This window comes from Salmo salar, chromosome ssa20 (assembly GCF_905237065.1).
Source record: "Salmo salar chromosome ssa20, Ssal_v3.1, whole genome shotgun sequence".
Lineage (NCBI taxonomy): Eukaryota > Metazoa > Chordata > Actinopteri > Salmoniformes > Salmonidae > Salmo > Salmo salar.
Window position 1 is genome coordinate 49408196 of NC_059461.1, and position 27331 is coordinate 49435526.

A 27331-nucleotide genomic window follows, 5' to 3' on the forward strand; every position below is an offset into this window, starting at 1 on the left:
GATGGGCTGGTTGGTAGTTTATGGTGAGTGACCTTCCCTGTGATCTCCAGTCAGTCTAATCCTGGAACCCAGCGTCTCCCCGGCCCCCCAACCCTCTCCTCTCCAGCCCATAATAGCTGCTCTAATTAGAGCCCAATCAGCAGAGGGAAGAATGGCGTTGCCATGGTGACCACAGTAGGAGTGGGGGGCAAGGAATGGGGGGGCGTAGAGCTGAGACATCTGGGGGATTTAATTTGGGCCTCGTTAAAATTAATCTAATTAAATCAGAGAAATGACGAGATGCACACACACACACACCAGATGACACACCCTTCAGTCTTCCTATGGCAAGCACACATTCAACCTCATCAACACACTATAAAACAGGCAACACACAAGCTTGTACAGTCTTGACCCTGTGCTCTGACACACACACACACACACACACACACACACACACACACACACACACACATATACACACACACACACACAAACCCATATATATCCGCACAATAGCACTCTTGCTTTGTGTAATTGCTGAGTGGTTGAGAGGCTGTAGTAGGCCGCTCCGGTCCTTAATCAGAGGTTATTACAGGCAACGCGTGCACTCTCTCGCTCTTTCACCATCTCACTTGCTCTTTCTCACGCAAATTAATTCAAACACAAAACTAACTCACTCACAAGCATACTCAAATACACACACACACTCAGTGACGTACACCCAACCCCCCCTTCTCCCAATACACAGCATCCAGTAACACAGACAGCCACCAGCATACAGAGAGACTCTTGGACTACAACTGAACACACAAATAAACTACAACCCCACCACACTTCCTGTAGAGCAAGTGACCTCTGACCTTTGACTTGGACGTAGACGGTCTGACTGATGAAGATCTGTGGTTGGATGAGCACACTGCATAGGTACGCCCCCTCGTCCAAGACCTTCTGGACATCACTTAGCTTCAGAGTACCATTCTCATACACCACCTAAGATCAAGATTAGGATTAAGATTAAGTTTAAGAAGAAGATTAGAATTAATATTAAGATTCCCTGACTGTGGGAATACCAGCACTTTAGCATTTTATATTTATACAGGGTCTGCATCCCAAATGGCACCCAATTCCTAATATAGTACTCTATTCCCTTCATAGTGCTTTTTGACCAGAGCGTCCATAGGGCTCTGGTCAAAAAGCACTATGAAGGGAATAGAGTGCAGTTTGGGGACACAGACACGTTGAGATGTGACAATTTATTTTACACGTAGCATGATGCAGAGGAGATTATTGTCGTTAGTTGGGGTTTTTCTTGTTGCTCTTGTTTGTGTACAAAACTGAGAAAATTGCGGAGAAAAGAATGCACCCACCTGACGATGGTTGTCGGGCAGCAGAAGCCCCTCCTTGTACCACTTGATTGAGTAGTAGGGATAGCCAATCACACGGCAGTTTATAAAGGTGTTCCTCCCAGCCACCGCCGTGATGTTACGCATATCCCTGATCCTGGGAGAACCTGAGAGAGAGAGAAAGAGAGAGAGAGAGAGAAGACAGAGAGAGAGAGAAGACACCGAGAGAGAGAAGACAGAGAGAGAGAGAGAGAGAGAGAGAGAGAGAGAGAGGGAGAAAGAGAGAGAGATAGAGAAAGAGAAGAGAAAGGAGAGAGATATGGGGTAGTCAGAGGGTAGTGAAGAGAAGGAGGGGGAAAGAGGGAGATCATCAGATGAGGTTGTGGAGAAAAGGGAAGGAGGGAAAGAGGAGGAGAGGAAAGGAGGGAGGGAGGATCGGGTGTATGTATGGATAGGGGGTTAGAATGCCCTGTCCCATTTCAATCAAATCTGTTTGTGTGTGTGTCTGTGCGTGTGCAAGCATATGCATGTAACTGTGCGCGTGTCTATTTCCTGTGTTATGGTGAGTGTACGAACATAATCATTGTAATACATTTCTGTTGCAATATCCTGACTATCTTAGCGCATCCTACTGTAGGTGATTTCAGCTTCTAGATTTATTACAAATTCTAGTCTCCTCCTCGTCTGTGCAAGACGCCTTGAATACACCACAAGTTTGCATTTCCTGCCATGCAGGAAAATTCTCAGCAACAAAAAAGTGATCAAATTAAGATTCTACATCTGTATCAACACAGGTTGAGTACCGAACGGCAGTCTATAGGCTCTGGTCAAAAGTAGCACATTGTATAGGGAATAGGGTGCAAGTTGGATGCATCCACAGTCAGTTTGAGGATGGCGGGTGGGGAGAATGGAAGAGGAAACACAATGCACGATGAGTATGTTACCATGGGCAACAGGGCTGGAGGACCCAGAGAGGACCAATGGTGAGAGACGATGGGGACAGAGAGACGGAGGGATGACAGACAGGAGAGAAATTGAGGTGCGATGCGTTCATCGGGAGAGCGCCGGGTTTATTTAGTACGAGTACTCTCTCTCTCTCTCTCTCTCTCTCTCTCTCTCTCTCTCTCTCTCTCTCTCTCTCTCTCTCTCTCTCTCTCTCTCTCTCTCTCTCTCTCTCTCTCTCACTCTCTCTCTCTCACTCTCACTCTCACTATTTCTCTCGCTCTCTTGCTCTCTCAGTGTGCGTTGGCCTTTGAAGTCACAGCGCTGACAAGTCAACCCCAGATGTATTATTCACCAGCTCTGTCACACTGCTCCTTTCTCAGACACTGTCTCACACACCGTCTCTTACACACTGTCTCACACACCGTCTCTTACACACTGTCTCACACACCGTCTCTTACACACTGTCTCACACACTGTCTCACACACCGTCTCTTACACACTGTCTCACACACCGTCTCTTACACACTGTCTCACACACCGTCTCTTACACACTCTCACTCACACATGAATTCAAATGTAATGTAAGTGTGTGTTCGTGTGTCTGTGTGAAAGTGCAGTTTGATGGTTGTTATTGCAATTGAGTGTATCATCAGTAAGTCAATATTGAGTGTGTTCCTGTGGAGTGTAAGTGTGTGTGTATGCATGTGGGGGGGGGGGGGTACTTTTAGTGTAAGTTACTGCGATTGAGTGCATCATCTGTCAGTGTGTATCAGTGTGTTTGTGGATCAGTATGAGTGTGTGTTACTGCAAGCAGAGCGTGTGTTACTGCTGGGTTTGAGAGTCCCTGGCAACAACTCATTCTCACTCCAATGTAGCCTTCTGGCATGTCTCCTTAGAGCAGACACACGTGTCATAACTGAGCGTCTTGCTGAAAGAGATGGAGAGAGATAGAAGGAATTAATGGAGAGAGAGGATGGAGAGGTGGAGAGGGATATGGCTCTGGCCATCAATGCCACTCCTCCTCCCTGTCGTCCCCGACGATCACCGCGGTGACAGTGACATCACCAGGCCTGTCGTCAGTGCTCCCCATCACCCCTCTGACACATGTTCAGATGAGACTTGGCTCTCTTCTCCTCTTCTCACTCTCTCCTCTCCTCCGTTCTCCCTCTGATACGGCTCTGGCCATCAGTGCCACTCCTCCTCCCTGTTGTCCCTGGCGATCACCGCAGTGACAGTGACATACCCAGGCCTGTCATCAGTGCTCCCCATCACCTCTCTGACACAAGCTCAGATGAGACTTGGCTCTCCTCTTCTCACTCTCTCCTCTCCTCCGTTCTCCCTCTGTTCCTCACCATCTGTCTCTACCTCTCCACTTCCTCCTCTCTGTGTACCTCTCTATTTTTCTGCATCTCTCTCTCTATGCCCTACTATCCTCCATCTACTCCCTCATCTCACACTCTTTGTAACCCCCCTATCTTTCAGTCTTCACGACTCTCTCTCCCCCTCTCGCTCGCTCCCATTCTCTCTCTCTCTCTCTCTTTCAGACGGTGGCTGCCATGGTCGTCCCTCTGTCTCTTTCTTTCTGGAGGAATACCCTGTTCACTCTCCTGGCTTTGACACTCAAACTGTGTGTGTGTGTGTGTGTCTGTGTGTGTGTTATGTGTGTGTGTGTGTGTGTGTGTGTGTGTGTGTGTGTGTGTGTGTGTGTGTGTGTGTGTGTGTGTCTGTGTGTGTCTGTGTGTGTGTGTGTGTGTAATAGAGAGAGTGTGAGAGAGCGAGTAGAGAGAGGGGAGGGACAGAGCGAGACAGTGACAGACAAACATATGGGCTGGAAGAACAAAGACTGATAGACGACTGGCAAGAGTAGAAAAACAACCGATGTTTGGAAAGAACAAATGAAGGCATGGGGACAAACGAGTAGCGAGCCACACACACACACACACACACACACACACACACACACACACACACACACACACAGCACACACACTCCCACAGAGAAAGCAAGGGAGAAGGAATGTAGAGTAAGCGAGGAGAAGAGGGGAGAGGAAAGGAGGGGTAAAGGTAAGGGGGTTTGGGAGGGCGGGTATTAGAACCCAATGGCTGATATTGAAAAGTAGACAGGCACCTCTTACGTTTATGCGCGCTTGGTACTCGGCGCTACCGGCCGAGTTGCGTGCGGCGCAGCGATACACCCCTCCGTCGCGGATCTCCGGGCTGCTGACGTTGACATGGGACACGGTGGAGCCGTCCGACAGCGTGTACTGGCTGGCCCTCACCCGAGACGGGTCCCTGGCCACAGCCTCATCATCCAGAGTCCAGGTGATGGTGGGGGGAGGGGCACCTTTGGCAGCGCACATGAGGGAGAAGGGTTCCCCTGGGACCACCACTCGCTCACTGAAGGAGGACACGATACGGGGCGTACCATCTGAGGAAGAAGGGATGGAGAGGGGGGAGAGGTTAGAGGCTAGGTATTGGGTCATTTCTGATGCACGAACATGTGCGCACACACACACACACACACACACACACACACACACACACACACACACACACACACACACACACACACACACACACACACACAGAGCCTATCCCTCACACTTCTCACCCTATGAGGTCTAGTTCTTGTAGATGGCAAAACACTGATAGGCACACACACACACACACACACACACACACACACACGCACACACACAACCCACCCCTTTAACTCACACACATTCCTTACCCTCCAGCAGTATGATGGAGAAGTCCTGTGCGGTCTGGCCCTTGCGGGTGGCGAAGCACTGGTAGGCTCCCGAATGTCTCTTCTGGGCAGCGGAGATGAACAGGGTCTCGTTGTGGGCCCCCTGGATGGAGAAGTGCTGGTCGGGGAGGACGGGTTCTGTGTTGCGGTACCAGGACAGGGTGAAGTGGGGAGAACCCTGCACGGCACACGACAGGATCACCGTGCTGCTGATGCCCGTCTTCAGGTTCTTAGGAGATAGAGTCACTCTCAACGGCTCTTTGGAGAGAAGGGGGGAAGGAGAGGGAGAGAGTGGGGAGAGGGAGAGAGAGGGGAATGGATGGAGGGAGGGAGGTAGAGAGAGAGAGCGAGAGAGAGAAAGGGAAGGAGGGAAAAGGTGGTATAATTTAAAAAAAAGTTAAACTGTAACTTCAGTTAGTAAATAAGTTAATGAAGTATTTTTCTTCCAAAAATGTAAGGGCAGAACCCCTTATTCAAGGGAACATCACTTAAAATATATTTTATAAGTACAGTACAATGTTCTGGTACAAAATGGCTGCCGTTTGTTCATCACCCAGGTGAGTGCTACAGTACAGTACAGAGGAGGCTGGTAGGAGGCGCTATAAGAGGACGGGCTCATTGTAATGACTGGAATGGAATAAACGGAACGGTACCGAACAAGCACACGGAAACAACGTCTTTGACTCCCTTCCAATTGATTCTATTACAGCCATAACAATGAGCCCGTCCTCCTATAGCTCCTCCCACCAGCCTCCTCTGGTACAGTACATGCTGGCAGTAGAGTCGGGGTACAGCAGGGTACGCCTAGAGATGTGGCGGAAACAACTACACTGCATATAAATAAACTCTCCCTTGACTGGACTAGGTAGCCCAAGGTAGCTAGAAGGAGAGGGGGGTACAGATGTCCTCTGCAGAGAGGTAGAGAGAAGATCTCTTCAACTCTCGTCTCTCAAAACGGTTCAAAATCATAGAGCTTGGGTGTGTACGGGGTCCACTTTTACTTGTCTGAGCGTAATGTGCATGTTCAGTATGTGCCTGTGAATATGAGACACCCAGAGAAACTGAGACAGAGAGGGAGTGAAAATGTCAATGAGCAATAAGGCAGCTGGTGTTATGTGCTGGGGACTGCTGTGTGTGTGTGTGTGTGTGTGTGTGTGTGTGTGTGTGTGTGTGTGTGTGTGTGTGTGTGTGTGTGTGTGTGTGTGTGTGTGTGTGTGTGTGTGTGTGTGTGTGTGTGTGTGTGTGTGTGTGTGTGTGTGTGTGTGTATATGAGTGTCCCACCTCCCCTGCCCTGTCAGGTAGGGTTTGTGTGAGTTCACCATGATGTGCCCTACGGCCAAACGGACCAACTTCCACTACCCTTACCCCCCATCCTCACTCGTCCTCACCACTCTCTCCCTCCTTCCCTCCCTCTCTCTCCTCAACATCACCATCCCATTTGTGTCTCTGTCTAGTCTCCCCAGATATTTCGTCCCCCAAACAATACCCCCTCCCCTCTTCTCCTCCCCTCTCCTCAGCTCCCAGTGACACACAGGGGAAGCTGCGCCTTTCGGAACGCCCAGTGTTCCTTCCTGTCACCATGGCCACGCTCGGCATGGGTTCCCGAGAGGACCGAAACGAAGTGGGCAGGAGGGGAGCGAGGTGTCCCTGGAGATCAGGATCAAACTCATCCCAGAGAGGGGTTGTGGCGAGGTGACAGGGGGCAAGGACACAGCCAACAGAGCTTAAACGATCAATCCCTCTCTCTCCTTGTTTAAACACCTCTGTCGGGAGAGGGTGATGAGGTGTTCGGTCATGCGGGAGGAGCGCAAAGGCTGAATGTGCAAAATTTTCTATGGTTGAGAGAAGGTGGTGTCTCCATTCTACGTGTAAATGGTGTTGTATTCAGTCACGGGACGGAGCAACAGGATGATAGGGTTGTTGCATTACAATCTAGTCCCAACATCATCATAGTATATTTCTTCGGGGTCCGATAGCACCAAACCTACATGAGGCTTCTGCTAATACCGGATACCCCTACGTAGTCCAAGGCACCAAACTGACCAATGAAAAGTCAGCCAAAACACATCCCAATAACGTGTCCACCAAATATCAAAAAAGTGATTTTTAAAACGTCAAACGTTTTACAATGACTGTGATATGTGGTTGTCTTACCTAACTACCTTAAGATGAATGCACTAACTTCAAGTCGCTCCGGATAAGAACATTTGATAAATGACTTAAACGTCAAATGTAAATATTAATTAATATTCTGTTACTAATCTGAGGGACCTATGCATTAGGCCACTATGTGCATAACGACAAATCTACAGGCCTTTGTCCCAAACAGCAAACTGTTCCTGTAACTTGGGGTGAACTAACCAAGGAACAGCACAGAGACATGTGGCTCGTGACTCACCGATGACGTTAAGATGACCGGTCACCTCTTTAGAGCCGAAGCTGTTGGTGACCTCACAGATGTAGTTGCCGCTGTCGCCCAGACGCAGGTCGCTGACCGTCAGGCCCGTGAGACGGCGCGTCCAGCGGGAGTCGGCGGGCAACGGGCGTCCGTCCTTCAGCCAGCGGATGGTGGGGTTGGGATACCCCGAGGCGATGCAGGGCAGCTCCACATTACGCCCCACCTGGACCTCCCCGGACTGGAAACTGTCCAACACTGAGGGGGTGGACTCCGTAGGGTCTGGGAGAAGGAGAGGGGGTTAGAAATACTGATATTGATCATGCTGCTATTGACTCCAAATAATATACTGTGAAGATAAATTCAAGGAAAGGAAACAAAGATAACAATAACCCATGTACTGTAAGACAGTCTTGCACCAATAGACAAAAAAAGCACTTACCCACACACACCCACACACACACACCAGTGGCGGTCGGTGCCGTTTAAGAGGGAGGACTTTTTCAAGAAAAAATGCATGAGCATGGCCTTATTTCTATTACAGCATATTAGATGACTGTCATTCATATTCCATTCATCCAGCTCAATGTAACAGCGATAGATTTAGGCTACTGCACGGTACTAACATGTTCTCTGTACCCATCATGAGGTTGCTACAAGCTAGCCTATGAATGAAAGTTTACAACATAGAGACACATGAGACACATGGACAGACAGGGACACATTCAATACCGCCGTGCACACTCTTGCCTGCATCTAGTTGATCTAGGGTGTAATCATTTGTCCAACAGTTGCAAATGAGAGTTTCTATTGGACAAATTCAGGTATGTTTATCCCCGTTTCGTTCCGTTTGCTTCCGTTTAAGAAAGGTTTTTCAACAGAATCGGCGGAATGAATACACCCCTGATCACAAGTAAACACAGTTCACTTTCATAGCAGCCATGTTGTATTCCTTCTTGCATCTATGTGCTCTCCTCCTCTCATCTTTTCCCTTCGCATGTGGACTTCAATGCACAACACATCAGCTGTATGTGACCAGGCAAAAAAAATACTACACACTGCCTACATAATTTTTGCCATATTAGCTAAAGTAACGTCATTGTCAACATAGCTAATAGACCTAACCCGTTTGTAAAATCGCAACAATTATGCAGTAAGGTTACAGTGTACAGCCAGTAAGCAGTTTAGCACTTACACCGGTGGGCCCTGGTGGCAAAACATTTGTAAAACCAAAAGCTTACCTTGACTTGGAAGAGTTCCAGTGTTGTGTTTGATAGTCATAGCCAGCCAGCTAACATAGCATCCCTCTGATAGAGCAGGGTGTTTGAGTAAGTTAAACTAGCTAGCTGCATATGCTAGCTAAGTAAGTGAAATTATCTCTCTCTTGCTTCTCCTTCAATTTGGAAGAAATTAATTGGTTCAAATCTTTCTCTCTCTTTGAGTCAACTACTCACCACATTTTATGCACTGCTGTGCTAGATAGCTGTAGCTTATGCTTTCAGTACTAGATTCATTCTCTGATCCTTTAATTGGGTGGATAACATGTCAGTTCATGCTGCAAGAGTGAAAGGTTGGAGGATGCCCTCCGGGAAGCTGCCACAATTACTGTGTAAGTCTATGGAAGGGGGTGAGAACCATGATCCTCCTAGGTTTTGTCAATGTAGAGGAGGACGGAAGCTAGCTGTCCTCCGGCTACACCATGGTGCTAGCCTACAGAGTGCTGTTGAGGCTACTGCAGACCTTCATTGCAAAAAAGTATTTTGTAATAAATTATTTGGTGACATGATTATATTTAGTATAGTTTTATCTAAAAATGTTTTACAATTTATATTCGTATGAAATTCACTGAAGATGTTCCTCCTCTGAGTAGTCTCTCTCTCTCTCTCTCTCTCTCTCTCTCTCTCTCTCTCTCTCTCTCTCTCTCTCTCTCTCACCCATAACAGAGAGCCTGGCTCCGTTGCTCTGGCGAGTCTCGCCACTGTATTTGTGCTTGGTGATGCAGCGGTAGGTGGACAGGGCATCTTCCTTCTGGACCTCTGATATGTATAGGGCCCCAAACGACGTCAGGAAGAAACGGTTCCCTGTAGAGGAGAAGAGGAGGAAGAGGAGGACAAGGAGGAGGAGGAGAGGGAAAACGTCAGTCCATGTGTCCAAAACACAAACACTGTCATGTCAACCCACCACAAGCCAGTCCCTGATTGATTGACTGACTGATTGGTTCATTGTTTGGCTAGCACTAGGGCTGTTACGGTGACCGTATTACCTCCACACTGGCGGTCACGAGTCATGACTGCTGTCAAATTCCAGGTGACCATTTAGTCACGGTAATTATGCTTCTCCAAGTTCTGATGCTGCTGATAGTCATTAGTAGCCTACCAAACTTGCTAACTGTCTGGTAGTCATCACTCTAATGTCCCTCTAATCACTCTGACATCAATGCAAATGTATCGAAAATCTAATCAAACACTTCATGAGAGGCCATGAGCTCATGTTTTGCAACATTTCTATAAACTATATAATTGCGTGAGAAAACAGAGTTTTGATGGCCTCTATTAAAAAGAGGAGGATCCCATAAGCTTACTATAGGCTAGGCCTACTATATTTATTTCACAACTGTCCTAATATTAAGCACATTGCTTCTCTTTACAATAGGAGTGTGGCCTACCTGGCTGGCATGAAAATAAACCACGGGAAAAGCGTCCTCCATTCGCTTTTTAAGTGCTGACCCTGGTTCGAGACAGGTGCATGATAATGGTCCATTGTAAATCAAAACAAGGCTGCACACCTCATGTAGCCTAGCCCATAAGACTATATGTTTTGATAAGGTTTGTATCACAACCAAAGTGGCCAAATAACGTCTTAAAATGAATTCGCTTTACAACGGGTGTAGAGCCTAACTGGAATACATATGTATACATTTTGGGGAAGATCATTTTCACCATTACATGTTTCTTTAGACCTGTCTAAAATAAATCATGGATTTATTCGACTTTTTAATATGTAGATGTTCCAAAGGTCTGTTTCTTGTAGGCTGTGCGTGGAAGCCTGGAGATGCTCAATGTATTTATGATGATTAACGGTCAATTACCGTGAGACCGGCAGTTATTTGCTTGACAATCACCGGCCGACAACATTTCATGACCACCACAGCCCTAGCTTGCACACACACACACACACACACACACACACACACACACACACACACACACACTGGAGCTTTTAAGAGAGCAGCTATCAAATGCTTTCCATCTAATGATTTATGCTTTTAAAATACAGAGAGAGAGTACATTAAGGCAAAAGAGAGGTAAGAGAATGAGGAGATTGAGAGAGAGAGAGAGAGAGAGAGAGAGAGAGAGAGAGAGAGAGAGAGGTTATGTGTTAATATTTCAGGGGTTGTGTTATTGTAACAGTATATTAGTGTCATGTTCATTTCACATCAGTGAGTGCCTTAGCCTGCCCCTGATTTATCCTCATGTCGATAAGGCCCGGATCCAACATGAAGCCCACAGACACATCGAGTGGATTTCAGTGTTCATTCCTTTTACACTCTCATGTTAACGTTCATCTGTCTGTTCTCTACTGGCTCGGGCTGAGACAGGCTGTATTATTCCACTCTCTGTGAGTTTTGGGGATTGTTATATAAGTGCTATGAATGTGTGTGTGTGTGTGTGTGTGTGTGTGTGTGTTTTAGAGTGTATCAAGGGTATTTTCAGATTGGTTCTTGTTTGTTAACCACTGTGTTCACAAGGGCTATGGAAATGTTGACATCAGTAAATAAATGCAGGAAAATGTTTTATTTGAGTGTATACTACTCACCACACACTAGCTCTGAGGCGAAGTGTCTATAGCTATTGGTCAGCGTCTAGAGGCACAGTAACCCTAATACATGCAAAAACATGAGGTTTATTTCTGATATTTTGAATAGTATACTCATCTTCATTGTTCGTGTCCGTGAGTTTATAAAGGAATGTGTGTGTGTGAGTGTGTGTGTGTGTGTGTGTGTGTGTGTGTGATTGTATGTGTTTGTGAATGATAGAGAATGTGTGTGAGTGTGTGAGAGAGTATCAATGAATACAAACACGTGTGTGTGTGTGTGTGTGTGTGTGTGTGTGTGTGTGTGTGTGTGTGTGTGTGTGTGTGTGTGTGTGTGTGTGTGTGTGTGTGTTTGTGCTGGCAACGGCAGTGTGAGGGATGGCGATCGATGCACTTTATGGCTCCACAGCTCCATCCAAAGGAGATTTATTAAAGCAGAGACGACAGGGCTGGCTCCCTGCCACACACACACGCTCGCACACACACACACACACACACACACACACACACACACACACACACACACACACACACACACACACACACACACACACACACACACACACACACACACACACACTCCATCACTCTAACAAGACTCAGATGGCAACGGGAGTGCCTGTTCCTTTCTGCCTTCAAAACTGACAACAACCTCATATCAGCATTCACACAACATTCTCACAGCATTCAACTATCTCATAGATGCTGGCTTATATGTTCCAGTCACACACACACACACACACACACACACACACACACACACACACACACACACACACACACACACACACACACACTACCATTTTCTACTATGAGTGTTCATTAAAAATGGTTTAATATGTATTCACCTGTCTGTATGCTTTTGTACTACTGTAGCAGTGTGTGTGTGTGTGTGTGTGTGGCTAACTGTTGTCGTGCTGAGTGCTAGGCCATGAAGGCTGTAATTGCGGGCCTGCCCTTCTGTTCCAACCAGGGTATTAAGTCTTACAGGATAATGTGCACTTGGTGAGTTTAACTCCCTACAACACCCTCACCACCCTGTCACAACACACTGACACAGACAGGAAGTGCATCTGAAATGGCACCCTATTCCCTATATAGTGCCCTACTGTTTGACTAAGGACCATAGGGGTCTGATCAAAACTAGTGCACTACGTAGCGAACAGAGGGCCATTTCGGATGCGGCCAGCGAGAGAAAGAGCGCATTACAGAATAGGAGGGAAAGACAGCAGAAAGGAGAGAGGACAGAGACGGAAGGAATAGAAGAAAGGGGTGAGGGGAGGGCCAAGGATTGAGAAGGAGTAAAGAGGAAGAGGGAGAGAGAGAGCTGAGCAAAAGGATGCACAGAAATGGGGACGGGCTCAGAGGGGAGTGGACAAGGACAATTCTCTTCAATCTAACTGATGAGCAGCGGATTGCTTCTCCACCTCCTCCCCTCCTCCCAGACAGTACATTATGGCTTCATCGGTAGTGGAGTGTTCCTACTGATGATGGCTAAGGCCTCCACTGACAGAGAATCCTTCAGAGCTTCCTATGGATCTGTCTCTTCACCTCCCCCTCCCTCCCTCTCTTCACCCACCTCCCTTGCGATCTCTCTCTTTCTCCCCTCGCCCTCTGTCTCTCCGTCCGTCTCTTTCTCCACCTGCCTCCCTGCTACCACTCATTCTCTTTCTCCCTCCTCCCTCTGCCCGTCCCTACGTCCCTCAGCTTATTCAGTGTGGTTAGTGACCACGGAGGCAGATGGAGGGAAATATTCATCACTAAATCACTGTTTTCACTCTTCCCTCCACTGCTCCCACCCCCTCTCTGTTTCAAATTCAAAATACTTTATTGGCATGGAAAGTGTTGCCAAAAATACATTACCAAAGCAAACGCAATAGACACATATCAAATCAATGATGACTCAGACAGATAATAGTAGGACAAATAATGATAAACGATGAGTCATAACAATTAACAGTAAGAAATGAACGAGGACAATAATGAAATAGTGAGACAGATTCAGGTAGTAATGTTATCTCTCTCTTTCTCTCTCTCTCTCTCTCTCTCTCTCTCTCTCTCTCTCTCTCTCTCTCTCTCTCTCTCTCTCTCTCTCTCTCTCTCTCTCTCTCTCTCTCTCTCTCTCTCAATTCAAATTTCTTTATTGGCATGAAATAGGATTTGTAGATATTGCCAAAGCAGTACAGTAAATAAATACAATCCAAGGAGGTGAATGAAATCAGTAGTCATAATAATAGCACATATCATCTTGTATACAGGTACAACACTATTGCTGTTGCACTATGCAATCTTGGGTCGATACATTTACGATTATAAAAAGAAAGAGAAAGAATGGGTAATAAATAAACAACAAAATGTACTTTATGTCAGCTATATGGACTGTAAATACTTCAGCGAATGAATGGTAATGGGATGTCCCTCAGGATATGGCAATCATATACATATCTGGCGGTAATATTAGCGGTTTCTCCCTCACCCAGAAAAACTCCCAGCTTTATGTCATTAGTAAATGCCCAGAAGTTAGGAATTGATTGAGATATTTTCTGGAAAAAAATATTCTCTTATTTGGGAGTATTTCTCACAGTAGAGGAAAAAGTGGATCTCTGTCTCTACCTCCCATGTGGTGCAGTGACCACATAGACACTCCTCTTTGGGTAGCCGTATCTTTTTGTGTCTCCCTTTTTTCTGGAGCCAGTTGGTGGTCGCTGAGCCTGTATTTGGTCAGGATCTGTCTCTGTTTTGTATCTCTGACAGAGTAGAGATTATCCCTCCCTCCCTCCCTCCCTTTTTCTAGGGGCATTTGGTACTGACACACCTGTCATTAGGAAGACTGGCTGGGCCTGGATGGAGAGAGTCAGTGGAGGAGAGAAAGGGCTGACCCCACAGGAAGGAGGGCAGATGGAGATTGATGGAGGGAGAGCGAGAGGGAGAGGGAGAAAGAGGAAAGAGGGATGGGGGGCCGCAGGCATATGCATCACACATGTGCACAAACGATTCACTTCTCTCCTCGCATGCAAGCCTTTCCTTTTGGGAGAGCAGATCAATTCTTGTCTAGTCTGTCTCTGCCTCTAGGAGTTTGTGTGCCTGTGTGTGTCTCTGCGTGTATGTGTATGTGCATAGTGATCTACCCCACTATGGAAAAAGCTAAAAATCCCCCTCTGCCCCACATCATCCCTCACTCCGTCTCTCCTTCCTTCCCTCTCCTCCCTCCTTCTGTTTCAGAAGGACCTGTAAGTAATGGAGTGTGTTTGGTTGCTCAGCCTGGGGCAGGATGTTAAGTCCAGAGCAGAATAAAGCTGCTGTTGAATTTGTGTGTGTGTGTGTGTGTGTGTGTGTGTGTGTGTGTGTGTGTGTGTGTGTGTGTGTGTGTGTGTGTGTGTGTAGGCCCAAACTCCACGCTAAAGGGTCACAAACCACACACACACATATTTTGAGCCCCAAGCATTTCTGCGTCTCCGTACGTTTTGAATGTGTAAGCAAACCCCATCATCTTTGAGACATAGTTGCAAGAGGGGAGGGAGGAGGGGAGACAAGACAAGGCCTGGCTAAAAATAACCTCATCTATATGGCTGCCATTTTCAACAAATCATCTCCAAGTAACATACGGGGGAAAACAGCGGGAAAAAGAAGAAGAAGAAAAGCACATGTTAACGCAGGGTGCCCACCGCCGGGGCGGGGGGGGGTGTAGTAACAACAGATCAACAAACAACACGAACCATAGCAGAAAAGAAGTAACAAGACACCGAGGAAGAGAAACGAAGTGAGACGCATATAGATTGGTAGACCATGAAAAAATAGACGAAGGGACAGATAAAGATACATTGAGAGAGATAGGGAAATTGGTTAGGCAGGAGGGGAGGGTTTTGTTCTTAGATCACATGCAAATGATTCTGCCGCCGCAATGCTAAGTAGGAGTGTTTCAAACTGTTCTCTCTCTCTCTCTCTCTCTCTCTCTCTCTCTCTCTCTCTCTCTCTCTCTCTCTCTCTCTCTCTCTCTCTCTCTCTCTGGCCTGTGCGCTCACGTGACGACGGCTGGGTAGGGGGCACTGCAGTGGCACACAGTGACCCATGTGTGTTTGAGGAAGGCCCCTTTCTTAACGGATGAACAGAATCTGCATTTTAGGTGGTGTTAAACGAGTGAAGGAAGAATGAACAGAGAATGAGACCGAGAGAAAGAGAGAGAGTTCTGGGATCGAACTGGACTAACTATCACACAGATAATCATCAGCTTTCCTCAACCCTGTCCCCATTCACCACAGCACACAATGACTGGAACCTCAAACAGCATTAACTCCAAGGCTCCCCATCTCACACACCAAAGGCATCCTCACATGAGCTTTCACACCAACCATCAGAGTGGGTGAGGGATCAATATTACCAATGGCACAGTGACACTGCTTACATACACTCAACATAGAATCCACACTCAACATAGAATCCACACTCAACATAGAATCCAACATTCCTATGTAAAGAGTTAGCCCAACTGTTTCAGTTCATCTATAGGCTAATGTATCGAAGGCTAGTAGGACACACTGTCTCTGTTTCTCTCTCTCTCTCTCAATTCTATTTCAATTTAAGGGCTTTATTGGCATGGGAAACACATGTGAACATTGCCAAAGCAAGTGAAGTAGATAATAAACAAAAGTGAAATGCACAATACAAATTAACCGTGAACATCACACTCACAAAGGTTCCAAAAGAATAATGACATTAGAAATGTCATATTATGTGCAAATAGTTAAAGTACAAAAGGGAAAATAAATAAACATGGTCATACATTTGGCAGGAGGTTAGGAAGCGCAGCTCAGTTTCCACCTCATTTTGTGTGCAGTGTGCACATAGCCTGTCTTCTCTTGAGAGCCTGGTCTGCTTACAGCGGCCTTTCTCAATAGCAAGGCAATGCTCACTTAAAATCATTTATATATATATTTTTTAACTAGGTAAGTCAGTTAAGAACAAATTCTTATTTACAATGACAGCCTACACCAGCCAAACCCAGACGACGCTGGGACAATTGTGCGCCGCTCTATGGGACTCCCAATCACAGCCAGTTGTGATAAAGCCTGGATTTGAACCAGGGTGTCTGTAGTGACACCTCAAGCACTGAGATGCAGTGCCTTATACTGCTGTGCCACTCGGGAGACCCAAATAGTCAAAGCTTTCCTTAAGTTCGGGTCAGTCACAGTGGTCAGGTATTCTGCCACTGTGTACTCTCTATTAACTGCCAGATAACATTCTAGTTTGTTCAGATTTTTGTTAATTATTTCCAATGTGTCAAGTAACTATCTTTTCGTTTTCTCATGATTTGGTTGGGTCTAATTGTGTTGCTGTACTGGGGCTCTGTGTGGTCTGTTTGTGTTTGTGAACAGAGCCCCAGGACCAGCTTGCTTAGGGGACCCTCTCTGGGTTCATCTCTCCGTAGGTGATGGCTTTGTTATGAGGTTTGGGAATCGCTTACCTTTCAGAGGTTGTAGAGTATCACTGCTATTTTCTGGATTCTGATAATTAGCGGGTATTGGACTAATTCTGCTCTGCAAGCATTATTTGGTGTGTTACGTTGAACTCAGCAGATATTTTTTCATAATTCTGGATGCAGAGCCTCAATTTGGTGTTTGTCCCATTTTGTGAATTCTTGGTTGGTGAGCGAACCCCAGACCTCACAACCATAAAGGGAAATGGTTTCTATAATTGAATGAAGTATTTTTTGCCAGATCCTAATTGGTATGTTGAATTTTATGTTCCTTTTGATGGCATAGAAGGCCCTTCTTGCCTTGTCTCTCAGCTTGTTTACAGCTTTGTAGAAGTTGCCTGTGGCGCTGATGTTTAGGCCGAGGTATTTATAGTTTTTGTATTTGTGGTCCTGACAACTGGACCTTTTTTGGAACACCATTATTTTTGTCTTACCAAGATTTCATCTGTGCAGAAGATCCTTGTTTGGGGAGAGAAGCACCAGATAATCAGCAAACAGTAGACATTTGACTTCAGATTATGTTTTAATGCCCTCGCCAATTTGTTGATAGCTTAAGCTGCATCCCTGTCTCACCCCACGGCCTTGTGGAAAGAAAGTTGTGCTTTTTGCCTATTTTAACCGCACACTTGTTTGTGTACATGGATTTTCTCCCAACACCCCTTTCCATCAATTTGTATAGCAGAGCCTCATGCCAAATTGAATCAAAAGCTTTTTTGAAATCAACAAACCAAGAGAAGACTTTGCCTTTGTTTTGTTTGTTTGTCAATTAGAGTGTGCGGGGTGAATACGTGGTCTGTCGTATGGTAATTCCGTAAAAAGACAATTTAACATTTGCTCAGCATATTGTTTTCACTGAGCAAATGTACGAGTCTGCTGTTAATGATAAAGCAGAGGATTTTCCCAAGGTTGCTGTTGATGCATATCCCACGGTAGTTATTGGTGTCAAATTTGTCTCCACTTTTGTGGATTGGGGCGATCTGTCCTATGTTTCAAATATTGGGGAAAATGACAGAGCCAAGGATGATGTTAAAGAGTTTAAGTATAGCCAATTTTAATTTCTGGTCTGTATATTTTATAATTTCATTGAGGATACATCAACACCACAGGCCTTTTTGGTTTGGAGGGTTTGTATTTTGTTCTGTAGTTCAGTGTCCAGTGGTTTCTGGTAGTCTTTAATAGTTGATTCTAAGATTTGTATTTGATCATGTATATGTTTTAGCTGTTTGTTCTTAGTTATAGGGCCAAAAAGATTGGAAGGTTTATCCATACATGTCACGTTTTTGAAAATGATTGGACCAAGGCGCAGCGTGAGTATAGTTCCATATATTTATTTAAGTTTAACATAACAAAATAACAAAACTTACAAAGACCGTGAGGACGTAGTGCCCAAACGCACTAACAATCAATCAATATCCCACAAAACACAGGTGGGGAAATAACTACCTAAATATGTTCCCCAATCAGAGGCAACGATAAACAGCTACCTCTAATTGGGAACCATATTAGCACCAACATAGAAATAGACATACTAGATCACCCCCTAGTCACGCCCTGACCTACTACACCATAGAGTACCAAGGGCTCTCTATGGCCAGGGCGTGACAATACATCTCCATTTTGGATAGATAACTCTTGTTGTTTGTTTAGTGTTTGTTTAGTGTTTCCCATTTTCCCAGAAGTGGTTAGAGTCTATGGATTATTCAATGGATTATTCAATGGATTTCTCTCTGTCTCTGTCTCTGTCTCTTTGTCTCTCTCTCTCTCTCTCTCTTGTGTGTCCTCTGTGACTGTTTGAGGAAGATGAGTAGAGACTGGTGTGTGTCCATCAAAAACAGCCCTTCTTCATTCTTCGACTCTATGGTTAAAACCACTCATCCTAATTTTCCCCTTTCACAGTCATCCTTCTATCTTTCTGCTCTTTCATCACCCCAGTCTACTCTTCTCTGCTGTCTTTCCCTGTACTCCCTATCCTGTCCCCCTCTGTCTCCATATCATCACAATGTTCTTTTCAAATTCAAATCTTCTGTTTTGGAATTCTACTCCTAGTGCATCTCTCTCTTTCTCTCTCTCTCTCCCTTTCTCCCACTGTGCCTCCCTCTTTCCCTCTTACTGGGTGTCTCTTTCTTGTTGACAACCCCCCTCCCCCATCTCCCTCCTTCTCTCTTGATCCAGTCATCCGGTATAAGTTGTCCCACATTCTGCAGTGGCAATATAAGTGTGTGAGTCTGTGTATGTGTGTCTGTGTATGTGTGAGTCTGTGTATGTGTGAGTCTGTGTATGTGTGAGTGGGTGAGCTTTTCTATGTGTGTACATTTGCTCGGACTCACGTTTAGTACACTATTGAATAAGCCTATGTAAAACAACCACCCCCAAGTCACCATCCCCATCCTACAGTTGTTGTTATACATAACCACTTTCAGTAACAGACTGGGGTCATTTGCGTATGAAAAAAGTGTATGTGTGTGCCTGTGTGTGTGATTGTGAAGTGTGTGTGCGTGTGTGTGTGGGTGGGGGGGGGTGCTATTAAAGGTCCATCCACCATTTCCGTACATCCTCTATTCTCACACTATTTACACACACACACACACACACACACACACACACACACACACACACACACACACACACACACACACACACACACACACACACACACAGACTCCCTCCCCACACACATATACACTCCCCCACACTCACATAGACCCCCCCACACACACATAGACCCCCCTTTCTCACACACACACACACACACACACACACATAGAACCCCCTTTCCCCACACACACACATAGAACCCCCTTTCCCCACACACACATAGAACCCCCTTTCCCACACACACACACATAGAACCCCCCCCCACACACATAGAACCCCCTTCCCCCACACACACATAGAACCCCCTTTCCCCACACACACATAGAACCCCCTTTCCCACACACACACACATAGAACCCCCCCCACACACACACACATAGACCCCCCTTTCCCACACACACATAGACCCCCCTTTCCCACACACACATAGAACCCCCTTTCCCACACACACACACATAGACCCCCCTTTCCCACACACACACATAGACCCCCCTTTCCCACACACACACACACACATAGACCCCCCTTTCCTACACACACACACATAGACCCCCCTTTCCCACACACACACACACACACATAGAACCCCCCCCCCACACACACACACATAGACCCCCCTTTCCCACACACACATAGACCCCCCTTTCCCACACACACACACAGACCCCCCTTTCCCACACACACACATAGACCCCCCTTTCCTACACACACACACATAGACCCCCCTTTCCCACACACACACACACACATAGACCCCCCTTTCCTACACACACACACATAGACCCCCCTTTCCCACACACACACATAGACACCCCTTTCCCCCACACACACACAGACCCCCTTTCCCACACACAGACACATAGATCCCCCTTTCCCACACATACACAAACACACACATATAGACTCACACACATAGACCCCCCCCACACACACACGCTCGCACACACACAAACACCCATCCACCCACCCACCAATGAACAGATACATGGAGAAACCACAACAGCACAGTAGCAACACAGCTATGGTGTATGTGGTGTAATATTGGATAACCAGTCCTTGTGGGTACGGTGTAGCAATGAAATAGTAATGTGGCATATGGCCCAGTGTTTCCCAGCCCAGCCTAGTGACACAGTCACTACACCATGGTAGGGGAAGGCCAACCAGTAGCAGCTCTCAGCTGCAACAAGCTCTCACAGTCTCACGTCAGAATTAGACGTTCATCCATGTTTCTCAAACGTCAAATTTAGAAGTTGTTCCAAACGTCAAATTTGTAAGTGTTTAAAGTTAAGTTTGGTAATTAACTCTAAATGGTTAAGGTAAGGATTAAGGTTTAGGCTTAAAACACACATCTGAAAAACATGCTATCACTGGATTTGAACATGCAACCTTTGGCACCAGAAGCAGATGCTTACGCTCATCCGCCATGTTCATCCACAATGAAGCAAAACTGAAATCTACTTGAAGGTAAGAGCGCTTACTGTGGCCAGTTTCCACATCATCTCCCCACGTCCTCAGACATAGATGGACGTCTAATACTGACTTGTATCACAGGTGACCTGGCTGCTCAACACACCGACAAGATAGAGGGAGAGGAGAGGAGAGAGAATGAGGGCACAGAGAGAAAACAAAGGAAGAGAAAGAGGGTGGGAGGGAGGGAGAGGAGGGAGAGAGAGAGTGAGAGAGAGAGAGAGAGAGAGCGAGAGAGAGAAAGGAGAGCTAGCTAATTTATTTGATAATTACCACAGGCCCATTACAGCTGATTTGGAGTAGGCACTGGGAAGAACCACTAAAAGCTATTTCATTTGAGCTCCCCAGCAACCCAAACCACCTCCCTACGTTTCCAACACACACACACACACACACACACACACACACACACACGCACACACGCACGCACGCACACGCACACGCACACGCACACTCGTACCCTCTCCCCTCCCACACACGACTACGAGACAGCAGATATATTCATGCATGTTAAGAAATGAATGCATACACATTCATTTGCACGCACACACAGTAAGACACACATACAACCACACACAACACACACACACACCACACACCTTACTTGCCCTGCTGAGTCGATTTAAGTCCAACATGTAATTAACTCCCCCATTCTGCCTGCACCAACATCCTGGAGCATGAGGCCTTGTGTGTGTGTGTGTGTGTGTGTGTGTGTGTGTGTGTGTGTGTGTGTGTGTGTGTGTGTGTGTGTGTGTGTGTGTGTGTGTGTGTGTGTGTGTGTGTGTGTGTGTGTGTGTGTGTGTGATGAGAGAAGGGGTGAGGGGTAATAAAGATTGAATTGTAATAAAACGTCCCTATCCTCCTAAATCTCTCCCCTCTTCTCTTCTCTTTTCCTCTCTCCCCTCCTCCTTTCATCCTGCCCTCTCTTGCCTACCAGCACTCACAGTCTCATGTCAAAATTAGACGTTCATCCATGTTTCTCAAACGTCACATTTCTAAGTTGTTCCAAGTGTCCAATTGCAAAGTGTTTAAGGTGAGGTGTGTGCATTAACTCCAAAATTAAAAAAAACAAAAAAACAACTCACTATCACCGGATTCAAACTTGGTACCTTTGGAATCAGAGGCAGATGCTTATGAAACCAGCTTGAAGGCGACAGCGCTCATTGTTGCCCCTAGTGGCTGGATCCCACATCATCTCCTGACGTCCTCAGACACGGATGGATGTCGAATACTGACTTGTGCCACGGGTGACCTGGCTGCTCTCCCATACCTGCTATATTAACAGCACCAGTACAATGGCACATTCATGGAAATGAGTAAAGCCTTAGTGTGATTCCCAGAGTGTGGAATCAATACCTCTCTCTCACTCCCTAACTCTCCCCCCTAACTCTCCTCCCCAACTCTCCTCCTTCCCCTCTTCTCTCTTCTATCTGTCATCGTCATGTTCTCTTCTTGTCTATTGGCTGAGAAGAATTAAGCACGTGTCTGACAATGCGAAATCTACACCTTCCTGACAATAGCCTCCACAGTATCTCTGTGAGTATGTGTCAAGGCTCTCTCTCTCTCTCTGCTCACCCTCTCTCTGCTCCCTCTCTCTCTCTCTGCTCCCTCTCTCTCTCTCTGCTCCCCCTCGCTCTCTCTGCTCCCTCTCTCTCTCTCTGCTCCCTCTCTGCTCCCTCTCTCTCTCTCTCTCTGCTCCCTCTCTCTCTCTCTCTGCTCCCTCTCTCTCTCTCTGCTCCCTCTCTCTCTCTCTGCTCCGTCTCTCTCTGCTCCCTCTCTCTCTCTCTGCTCCCTCTCTCTCTCTGCTCCCTCTCTCTCTCTCTGCTCCCTCTCTCTCTCTGCTCCCTCTCTATGCTATGCTATTCAAATTCAAAGTAGTATTTCTTTATTAGCACGGTAGAGTGCTATTGAAATGGGAGCAGTAGTAGAAAGAGAACCAGGGCTGATGTGTAAATCTATGACTCAATGGGAAACAAAATGTTATGTCAGCATTGAGAGATGGTTGATATAGTGTTTTAAACAACGTTGCATGGATACTGACAATCATTTGCCCCTCTCCCTCTCTAACATTCAAACAGTCTTCCGGTCCATCTTGACATCATTGAGTAAAAGGTTTGCAAGTGTAGGGATATCTGTAGGCTAAGGTACAGAGATACTCACACGGATGTTCTTTCCTTCACAATAAAATCTGCTTCTCTCTGTCTATTCTAATCTCTTCACAAGTCTTTGTTCTCCATCCCCACCCCTTGACCTTCTCCTCCCCATCTCCTCCTTTCCATCCCTCCTCCATCCATCTCTCTCATCTGATTGTGTCTCAGTGTGGTGCAGTGATCGGAGGGAGCGGAGGAGAGGAGAAGAGAAGAAAACAAGAAAAGGAGAGGAGTGGAGAGGAGAAGAGTGGAGGAGAAGAGAGGGTATGTAGAGGACTAACGCACTCATTAAAAAGCCATGCTTCACTGTCAAATGCTTCACTGTCAAATCTCTCTCTACCTCCTCTTCCCTTGCTCACTCTGTTCTCTTCCTCTGGCACCCACCAATCTCTTTCTCTACCTCCTCTCTCCACTCAGTCTCTCTGTTCTCCCTCCACCATTCTGTCTCGCTCTCTCTCTCTCTCTCTCCTTGTGTTGCGAGAAGATGACGCCGTAGTCTCACACTGAGGATCTCACGCTCATGGCTCGAGAGAAAAAAGAACCGAAACTAATAGGGCCTAAAAGAAATTGAGAAAATGCCTTCATGCGAAAAAGGGAGGAATACAAGAGAGAAGTAACACCATCATCATCTCTCTTTCTCTCTCATTCTCTCCCTTTCTCTCTCAGCAATGGCTCCATGCCTCTCCCACACTTCAGCAAGCCTAATTAGAACCAGCATAAATATTCAAGCAGCACTATGAAGGAAGGAAAGGAGAAAGAGAGAGAGAGAGAGCAATGATCAAGCAGCAGATGCCAAAGGATGAGGAAAGAGAGAGAGATTTAGGACGGGAGAAGATAAACAGGTAGCAATAGCTCTACCCCTCTTCCCCCTCTCTGTTTCTCAAAATGGAGTTAAACATTTGTGTGTAGTACTTCTCCTCTGATTGCACACACACATTGTTATACACATACACACAAATTGCCTCTGCATGTACATTTGGCTGTGATTCTATTCTGACAGCGAACGCACACACACACACACACACACACACACACACACACACACACACACACACACACACACACACACACACACACACACAATCTTATTATGCTGTGGAGTAGACACAAACAATGGTGTGTCAATGATCTAACGTCACACAGGTCTATTATGTGTCATAGTGACGCCTTATACAGAGCAGAGGGAATCTCAAGAGGCTGGACTTTAAGTTAAAATTGGTCATAGGAGCTTAGCAGGGTGTTTGACAAGCATTGATTCACAAGGCTAGCTCGTGACTTGGCTGACAACTGTAGGTTGTGTGTGTGTGTAGAGCTGTGCCACACACCACACACACACACACACACACACACACACACACACACACACACACACACACACACACACACACACACACACACACACACACACACACACACACACAGTTCTCACGCTAATCAATAGTGTCCTACACTGCGGTGCCACAACATCTTAACATCTCTTAGACAGCGCGGGGTCAGGGGAAGAGAGGAGGCCTGTTTGCAGATGAGTGCACTGTTGAGGGGGAAGGTCTGGCTCTATGCACTCCTCCTCTCGCTCCCTCGTTCGCCCGCTCCCCGTGATGCTCCTTCGCCCCCCTATTGCTGGGTGTCGTGGCGACAGCGACCCAGAAAAGGAAGAGAAGAAAGAGAAGGAGGAGGGAGATAAGCAAAGGAGCTATGGAGAGAGATGTTGTGGAGCAGAGTGGAGTAGAGCGGAGGTGACGTGTGGGGAACCCTATGTCAGAGATGGCAGGCTGGGGGGGGGGGACTGAGGAGGCTGCATAGGAGAGTCCTAGTACCACCGTCCTGTCTCGCTATCTCTTCTGCATCGCTGCTCCAACACTCTGTTCCACATAACCCCAATGTCACCCCGCACAACCAGGGGGGAGGGGAAGGAGGGGGGGGTTAGGACGCAGACAGATTAAAGTGAAGAGGAGAGAGAGAGCTACAGGGGAGAAAGCTGCTGCTGATGATGACGATGTGAAAGAGTATGGAGAGCACAGATGAAGTGTGTCTACCCCTCCACGCACACACACACACACACACACACACACACACACACACACACACACACACACACACACACACACACACACACACTCCTGCCAGGGAATTCCCTGACTCTTTGTTGAACAAACATACTGCACTCAGCATATGCTACGCATGCGTTCACACAAAGTCCCTTACGCAAACCTGCGCACACACACAGACACACACACTGACCCACTCAAGCATTCATTGTGGCCTAGTCAGCTGATCCTGCCTCCCATGGCATGGCAAGTGTGGGTGGATGTCTGAGGTGTGTGTGTGTGTGTGTGTGTGTGTGTGTGTGTGTGTGTGTGTGTGTGTGTGTGTGTGTGTGTGTGTGTGTGTGTGTGTGTGTGTGTGTGTGTGTGTGTGTGTGTGTGTGTGTGTGTGTGTGTGTCTGTGTGTCTGTGTGTCTGTGTGTCTGTGTGTAGTTCATGACGTTTAACTCTATTCAGTCATCTCCAGCTAATAGGAGGGAACGAGATAGACTGGAAGGAACAGTCCCTGCATCATAATTCATAGAATCCTAACAAATATTTGTACACTTTACAATGGCCATTTCCAATCCACAGAATACACATATATTTATGGCTGTGTATATGAGAGGGAGAGAAGAGCAGAGGAGCTTCGAGGGAGGAAGGGAGATGGATGGGGAATGGAGAGATTAAGAAATGGAGAAGGGGAAGAGAGAAAGGAGAGATACGGCTCTCTATAATTGATGAGCTGTGTAGTCGTGTGCTTGATGACATCTGCTATGGCACCGCTAATGCCTGTCCTCTATACTATCCCCCTGAGAGAGAGGGATGGTGGGAGAGAGAGAAAGAGAGAGAGAGGGGGAGGGAGAGAGAGGGGGGGACAGAGAGAGAGTTAGATAGGGAGATAGAGAGAGAGAGAGAGAGAGGGGGGACAGAGAGAGAGTTAGATAGGGACATACACCGAGAGAGAGAGAGAGAGAGAGAGAGAGAGAGAGAGAGAGAGAGAGAGAGAGAGAGAGAGAGAGAGAGAGAGAGAGAGAGAGAATGGGAGAGAAATGGTGAGAGAGAGAAAGAGAGGGAGAGAGATACACAAGCAAAGACCACAACGTAAAACCCACATGCACAGTCATGATCGCATGACCATACCCATATTCACCCTCATAAAAGCCCACATTCAGAGAAACAGCATTTGACAGAGCATCAGCATAGCACAATGGAAAAGGCAAATACTGCAGTGTGTGTCTCGCTGTGCCAGCGTGTGTGTGTGTGTGTGTGTGTGTGTGTGTGTGTGTGTGTGTGTGTGTGTGTGTGTGTGTGTGTGTGTGTGTGTGTGTGTGTGTGTGTGTGTGTGTGTGTGTGTGTGTGTGTGTGTGAGAGAGAGAGTAGGGCTGATTCCCCAAGAGTGAATGTCATTAAATCAACATAATCAGATCCCCCCCTCTCTATAGTTGGTCATGCCCGCCCCTTGCTACCCCTCACCCTGGCGATTTACATGGCAGCCTAGCTAAAAGGGTCACGCCACAAGGTCTTTCAGTGTGTGTTTGTGTGCCCTCTGTAGGAACCGACGGGGTTTGTCCTTGAACCAGCATTCTGTGGACTTGGTCCAAAGGCATCAGAATATAGGATGACACATTGACCAGGACTAAGGACATGTATGTACTGTATCCGTGTCCTAGTACAGAGTCAAGACACTACGGGTTGATATAGAGGAAGCTATAGATATCTAGGGGACAGGAGAGGCCCATGGTTAGGTTGGTCTGTATACTGTGCTGCATGAGGAAAACGAGGAGGCCATCTTATGAGTGAGTCTCTCTCACTCTCTCTCTCTCATTCTGTTTCTCTCTCTCTCACACACTCTCTCATTCTGTCTCTCTCTCTCTCTCTCTCTCTCTCTCTCACCTCTCTCTCATTCTGTCTCTCTCTCTCCTCTCTCTCTCTTACTCTCTTCTCTCTCTCTCTTACTCTCTCATTCTGTCTCTTACTCTCTCATTCTGTCTCTCTCTCTCTCCTCTCTCTCTCTTACTCTCTCATTCTGTCTCTCTTCTCTCTCACTCTCTCTTACTCTCTCTGCAGTTGGCTGGGGACAGGAGAGGCCCATGGTTAGGTTGGTCTGTATACTGTGCTGCATGAGGAAAACGAGGAGGCCATCTTATGAGTGAGTCTCTCTCACTCTCTCTCTCTCATTCTGTTTCTCTCTCTCTCACACACTCTCTCATTCTGTTTCTCTCTCTCTCACACACTCTCTCATTCTGTCTCTCTCTCTCTCTCTCTCTCTCTCTCTCTCACTCTCTCCTCTCTCTCATTCTGTCTCTCTCTCTCCTCTCTCTCTCTTACTCTCTTCTCTCTCTCTCTTACTCTCTCATTCTGTCTCTCTCTCTCTCCTCTCTCTCTCTTACTC

General features: G+C 46.7%; 1 protein-coding gene across 8 annotated transcripts in view; it reads right to left on the reverse strand.

Annotated features, from left to right (window-relative positions):
• LOC106612745 (Down syndrome cell adhesion molecule-like protein 1 homolog) overlaps positions 1-27331 on the reverse strand; it is a 137478-nt gene that overhangs the window by 37575 nt on the left and 72572 nt on the right. For 7 of the 8 annotated variants that reach the window (XR_006760959.1, XM_045703562.1, XM_045703561.1 and 4 more), the window contains exons 4-9: positions 9349-9495; positions 7418-7696; positions 5002-5277; positions 4399-4698; positions 1350-1492; positions 843-972 (exon numbers count right to left, since the gene is read on the reverse strand). Coding sequence is in view for 6 of the 8 variants with exons in the window: in XM_045703562.1 (XP_045559518.1) it covers positions 843-972; positions 1350-1492; positions 4399-4698; positions 5002-5277; positions 7418-7696; positions 9349-9495 (1275 nt within the window). In the remaining 2 variants the exon portion in view is untranslated. The remainder of the gene's footprint in view (positions 1-842; positions 973-1349; positions 1493-4398; positions 4699-5001; positions 5278-7417; positions 7697-9348; positions 9496-27331) is intronic. The other variant, XR_006760960.1, reaches the window with a different exon arrangement.